This window comes from Carassius auratus, chromosome 40 (assembly GCF_003368295.1).
Source record: "Carassius auratus strain Wakin chromosome 40, ASM336829v1, whole genome shotgun sequence".
Taxonomy (NCBI): domain Eukaryota; kingdom Metazoa; phylum Chordata; class Actinopteri; order Cypriniformes; family Cyprinidae; genus Carassius; species Carassius auratus.
In genome coordinates this window covers 19835575-19842575 of record NC_039282.1, presented here as the reverse complement: position 1 = coordinate 19842575, position 7001 = coordinate 19835575, and the positions used below count along the sequence as shown (strand labels likewise).

Sequence of the window (7001 nt, the reverse complement as noted above, 5' to 3'; positions counted from 1 at the left end):
ATCAAATCTGGATAGCGGAGGAGTTGTAGTGGCGGTCTTTCTTGACTTGTGTAAGGCCTTCGATACAGTAAACCATGAACTACTGATAGATAAATTAACACATTTCTCTATTAGTATAAGTACAATAAATTGGATTCAATCCTTTCTCAGTGCAAGGCAGCAGTGTGTATCGATAAATGATGTATCCATCTCCCTCACGAGCATGCACTATGGGTGTGCCTCAGGGCTCTGTATTAGGGCCCTTGTTGTTTTCTCTTTATATCAGTGATTTTCCATCTGTGTGTATTAATGCTAAAGTTATAATATATGCTGATGACACAGTGGTGTATATTCATGGTAAAACTGCTAAGAATGTTGCCCGAAAGTTAACTGAGGAAATGAAAAAGATTTCCATTTGGCTGAAAAACTTTCATTTAACTTTGAATGTTGACAAAACAGTTTCTCGCTATGTTAGTTCTCGCTATGTAAAACTGAACCAAAAATCCTAATTTAAAGTCATGAAATTTCAAAGGCTGACCAAATTAAATTAACATAGCACATTTTAGATATATTAGCAACTCTCTGACTATAGATGCATCTAATTTCTATCTAAATGCATTGATAATTCTGCACTTTCGTTACTGCATGACGAGTTGGTCAGAGTCAGTGTTGTTTACTGCTGTAACTAGACAGTGCTTCAGGAGGAGCTGGTAAAAACAGAGTGTGTTGTTTACATCACTTTTTCCACTCATTTCTCCTTCTTTCCTTCCCGTTGTTTGCTTGAATCCAGCAGCGTTTGTGTGCTGCATCATGAGAGCTGTGAAGAGCTGCTCACCAGAACCAGTGTTTACATGCGTTCATTGAGTAATTTCAGCTGCGCTAGACTAATATGGACAAATTATACATCAAATTATGGTTCAGTTCTGCTAATTAGAGCATTTAGCACATCTGTGATGCTCAGGCAGTGATTTTCAGTGTTCAGCAGTCGCACAGCAACATCATCTCTGATGTCTGTCTGACCGTTTGTGCACTATTGCGCTGTCAACAAAACCTTATGACAAGCTACGAGACATTTTATATATATATATATATATATATATATATATATATATATATATATATATATAATATATATATATATATATATATATATAATTTAACTTTTATTTATATTTATTCATAAATTGTGAGGTAATTTTTATTTAAAAAAAAATATGTATACACAATTTTATTTTATTATTTTCAACAATTTTCTATAAAAAATATAAACAAAAAAAAAATAACAATACATAAAACAAAAAGATAAAAAAAACTATTTCAACTCATGAATACTTGCATAATAATATAAATATATAATATTAATATTATAACATTAATGCTATGAAACTATTATTTTACATTTAAAATAAATATAAAGCAAGATAATTTAAAAAAATATATTTTATCATATTTTAATAATTTTATCTTAATTTCTTTTTTCTTTTAAGTTTGCCTCGTTTTCCAGTAAAAATATCAAAATGTAATTTTTTTTTTAAAGGGGAATGTTTATGTCTGGTAGTTTATCTGTTCCAGACTATTATATTTTATAAAGGCAGGGCAGATTATTATAGGATGAGGTCTAGACTCTGATCTCTGTCTGTCCACAGGCCCACGTTCAGGTATTTCACATGGCACACGTGTGTTTTGGGGATCATCGGCTGCGCCATAATGATGTTCCTGATCAACGCCATCTACGCCTCGGCGAGCATCGCCTTCATGCTGCTGCTGCTGCTGCTGATCCACTACCTGAGTCCTGTCAGCAGCTGGGGATGCATCAGCCAGGCACTCATCTTCCACCAGGTGCACACACACATACACACACACACACACACACACATACACACTCTCTCTCTCACACACACACACATTGTCTCACACACACACACACTCACACACACACACACACACACACACGCACACACATGCACGCACACACCAACACACACACACACACACACCAACACACACACACCAACACACACACACACTGTCACACACACACACACACACAGACACACAAACACACACACAGACACACAAACACACACAGAAACTATTTAAGTTACATTTTTTAATTTAAATATTAATTTAAATATTAAATATTAGTTTGTTTTTATTTAATTCCAGTAATTAAACTGAGTTCTTCCACTTAAACTTATTTCCTATTTCTCTCAATTGCTAAAGCAGCATATGTTATTATATATGAATCTAATACTTTTATTCTATTTTATTTCATCTTTTTATTTTAGTTAGCAAAAACCGTGTTTAATAGTTTTAGTTGTAGATGTTGATAATAACCGTACATGCAATCCTGGTGGTAGTTTGACAGACTGCTGTTTTCAGGTGCGTAAATACCTGCTGATGCTGGACGTTCGTAAGGATCACGTCAAGTTCTGGAGGCCACAGGTGCTGCTGATGGTGTCCAACCCCAGGTGCAGCGTGGGATTGATCACGTTCATCAACGACATCAAGAAGAGCGGCCTCTATGTGCTGGGACACGTGCAGCTCGGAGACCTCGGTAAAACTCACCCTTCCTGCTGATATATTCATATTTATTTATTTCATGCTTTTTATTCATTTATTAGGTTTATTTATATATTTTATATGTTTTTTTTTTTTACATATTTTTTTATTTTATTTTATTTTTTATGTATTTTATTTAGGTTTATTTCTTTATTTTATGAATTTCTATTTATTTTTTATTTTCATTTATTTATTTGTATGTATTTTTATCCATTTATATTTAGTGTTATTCATTTTTTGCTTTATATTTATTTTCATTTGTTTACGTATTTTAATTTATTCATATTCATTTATATATATATATTGTCTATGTTTAATTTATATTTATTTTCATTTCTTTTTTATTTTTATATATTTTTATTAATATATCTTATTTCTTTCCATGTAGTTATATTTCTTTTTATTCATGTTTATTTGAGCTTAGTTATTTTTATTTTTGTTTTTTTTTATATAAACATAAAAAACCATATATTTTATTTTTTAATTGTTATTTATTCATATTTATTTCCATTCATTTGTTTATTTTTGTATATTTTCATTCATTTGATATTTCTTTTCTTATAGCTATATATATATATTTTGTTCTTTTTATTTGTTTATTTTAGCTTATGTATTTTTTATTATTTCATGGATTCCATTTATTTATTTGTTCAGTTTATGTCTTTTTATTTATTTATCTTATTTATACATTTACTTATTTACTAAAGAAGTTGAAGGGTCCTGGGTTATTTTCGACCTGTTTATTAACACATTGAATTCTTCTGTAAGTATGTGTTTTTTTTAGCTGTACGTCGGCGAATGACGGTCTGTTGTCATTAACAGCAGGCGTTGCATGTGGTACATGAATATTAATCTGAAATCTTCCTGTAATAATCTCTCTATGGAGGCTCTAACTCTCTCTGTGTGTTTCTCTCCGCAGACGTTCTCCCGTCGGATCCGCTGCAGTCTCAGTACGACTCCTGGTTGTCTCTGGTGGATCATTTGAATATTAAAGCGTTTGTTAATCTCACGCTGGCCGACTCTGTCAGACACGGAGTTCAACATCTTCTGTTCATATCAGGACTCGGTGAGCGACAGACACACACCTCCGTTCACTTACACGATCTCCAAAACCAAGCACATTACACCACGAGTCATTTTATAACAGAGTAACAGCATTATATTGTGCGTGGTTTGCTGGAATTCTAATAAAAATGTATTTGTATTTTAATAATCATGATAATGTCTCTCTTTTAGTAATTTAGTAAGTTTAAATAAAGAATAATGCAATTTTTTTTTAAATGTTTATTATTTTTAGTGAATTAACCAAAATATGAAAAGTATATAATGCTAGCTCTCATATATATATATATATATAAATTAAAATTAAATTTATGCATTTAGCAGACGCTTTTATCCACAGCAACTTACATTCAGACTATCAATTTTTACATATCATATGTGTGTGTGTATATATATATATATATATATAAAAAATATATTTTTTTTTTTTCCAGTGAATTCATCACTAATATTTTGTTTAAAAATAAAAACTGACACAAAATATATTTTTATTACATTTTTTGTGAATTACAGTATTTATAAATATAATGCAAAATATTTTTTATATTTTCATTGAAACAAATGTCACTGTATTGCAAGATTTGATTAATTAAAAAAACAAAAGGTTGTTATATAAACAAAATAAATGGTTTAACTGCCATAGCACACTGTATCATGATCAGCACTATTTATTTATTTTTTAATTTATCTGTTATTATTACACGTAATAATTTTACTATTTGTTTTTTTTATTTATATATTTTTTATTGGCTTATTTATTGTTTTTTTGATAGTTTATAAATATTTATCTATTTATTTATATTTTACAAAAAAAATTATTTTTGTTTATTTGGTTGTCATTTTATGTATTTTATTAACTAATTAATTTATATATTTATATTATTTGTTTTTATTCAATTGTGTGTATGTATATATATATATATGTATGTATACATACATAAATACATATGTGTATGTGTGTGTGTATGTGTAAATGTTCATGTGGCTCAGTGGTAGAGCATTATGTTAGCAGCGCAAAAGGTTGTGGGTTCGATTCCCAGGGAACACATGTTAGCTAAAAATGTTAGCCTGAATGCACGGTAAATCGCTTTAGATAAAAGCGTCTGCTAAATATGCCAATGTAATATATATTTATGTATTTTATTTATTTAGTTTTTTTTTTTAAATTCATTTGTTTTTATTTATTTAGTTTTGTGTTGTCATCCGCAGGCGGTATGCGACCCAACACTCTGGTTTTGGGTTTCTATGACGACACGCCGCCTCAGGACCAGCTGCAGGACTCCTCTCTGTCGATGTGCAAATTCTCTGAGAGCTCTGTTCAAGTCGACGAACCCGAAGATAAGAGCGAGCCGCCCTTCCATTTCCCGCCGTTGCGAGGGGGCGTGTCCTTGGGCAGGGGCGGGAAGTCTCTGGGGCCTCAGGAGTACGTGTGCATCATCGCAGACGCAGTGAAGATGCTGAAGAACGTGGCTTTGGTGCGATATTTCGATCAGTTCGATCGTACGCAGGCGCTCCAGGGGCCCGTGTTTGTCGATGTGTGGCCGGTGAATCTTCTGCGACCCGACAGCGCCGCGTATGTCGACACGTGCTCGCTGTTTTTGCTTCAACTCGCGTGCATTCTCAACATGACGAGGGCGTGGCAGAAAGCTAAGCTCCGCCTCTTTTTATGCGTGGAGGAGGGGCGGAGCCTTAAAGGGACGGAACAGAAGCTCAAAAATCTCTTGAAAGATCTCCGAATGAAGGCGGACATCTGCACGGTTCCCTGGGATTCCCAAGTCGCGCTTCATTGGCAGCGTCAGACGCGTTCGGAAAAAATCGAAGAGACGGAAAGCGAAGAGGACGGAGTCGAAGACGATAAAGAATTTGCGAACAGCTTCCCTAGCAACACCTCGCGAGTGTCAGACGAGTATTTACAAGCGGTTAACCAACTCATCCTGGACCAGACGCTCCGCCCCCCTGCTGTCCGCTTCCTGTATTTGCCCCGCCCCCCTGCCGACACCAGCCGTTACCATGACTACCTGCATCAGCTAGAGCTGCTCACGTGTAACCTGGGTCCGACCCTCCTGATCCACGGGGTCACGCCGGTCATCACCACCGACCTTTGACCTCCGGGTTCTAATCACATAAACGAATCTATAAGATACGAAACGCGTTCGGTTGATTATTTTCCGCATTTTTCGAGCACTTCGCATGTTTACTTCGAAGGATGTTATAAATCCATTCCGGTTCTTTCATCTCTCCTCGTTCTATTCTTTTCTCGGATTGTAACAATGTAACATTCCTGGAATTCCAGAATGTTGCCGCGTGATATTCCGGTGCTGTCCCTGAATGTTTTTCAATGCCAACTGGAATGTTTTACGATGTTTTTAGACACTCCAGAAGTATTTTGCATTTCAACAACAAAAGTACAAAGATTTGTGAGTGTGTTTGTTTACTTGATGCAATAATAATAATGTTTTTTGAAGCCTCTTGCCTTCAGTGATACTACTGAGTTTTACAGTTTTACTGACACCAAACCAAAGTGCTTTGTGTCGTGTGTGTGTGTGTGTGTGTGTGTGTGTGTGTTTGGGGTCCACACGTGTTACAATAATAAACACACACACGACTAACAAACAGTACGACAGTATACCTCCAAATCACACTCCATTTTGTGTTTGAAGCATTTTTAATATGCAATCATTTTAAGCACTGTAAAATTGAAGTATATATAAAAAAAAATTGTTTAGTAATTGAATAAAAATAAATAATGTTTGCTTCCTGATTGTTGTTGATTTGCTTATTTGAATCGAAGGTAGTTAAATTAATTTTGCAATCATTTATTGCAATTATTTAAAATAGTTTAACTTTTTTTCTACTCAGTATTATGTTAATTGAACACATTACTGACACTGTTTATTATTTGTGTAAATTCTTAGAAACACATTTTTTTGGTTGCATTTCATTGCAAAAAAAATATATTGTTTGTAATGCATCTATTTTTCACGAGTGCCAATTTTGATTCTCATTGCTGTAATAAAATATCTGTTTTGCAGATGTTTTACTGTTAATATATGCTACAATACAATGTTTGTTTTCTCTATTCATATCACAAATTAAAGTTAGTATAAGAAATGCCACTCTTGTGTATGAATATGTATTTATTTCTTTAAAATTATAGCAATGAAACTATAAGTGGATAATTACGGTTTATAGTGAAAATAATATCTCCATTAAAAAAAATAAAACGTTTATTATAAGAAATTAATTTTTATTGATTTTGAGGTGAAATAAGATACTATATATATATATATTTATTTCTACAGAATTTATTAATCTTAATTAATTTCATTATTTACTAATGCATTATTAAAATCAAAAGTTGTGCTTTTTAACATTAATGCACTTTGAATTTACATCAA

The 7001-nt window shown here is 33.0% G+C and overlaps 1 protein-coding gene across 1 annotated transcript; it reads left to right on the top strand.

The window, feature by feature from the left end:
* Positions 1–1625: 1625 nt before the first annotated feature.
* On the top strand, positions 1626–6719 carry LOC113058818 (solute carrier family 12 member 9; the record flags this gene model as incomplete). The annotated part of the gene is given in 4 exon segments (XM_026227060.1): positions 1626–1818; positions 2362–2536; positions 3461–3607; positions 4813–6719. Coding segments are annotated over 4 exon segments (1411 nt in total), but the record flags the coding sequence as incomplete, so codon positions are not given.
* Positions 6720–7001: the final 282 nt, after the last annotated feature.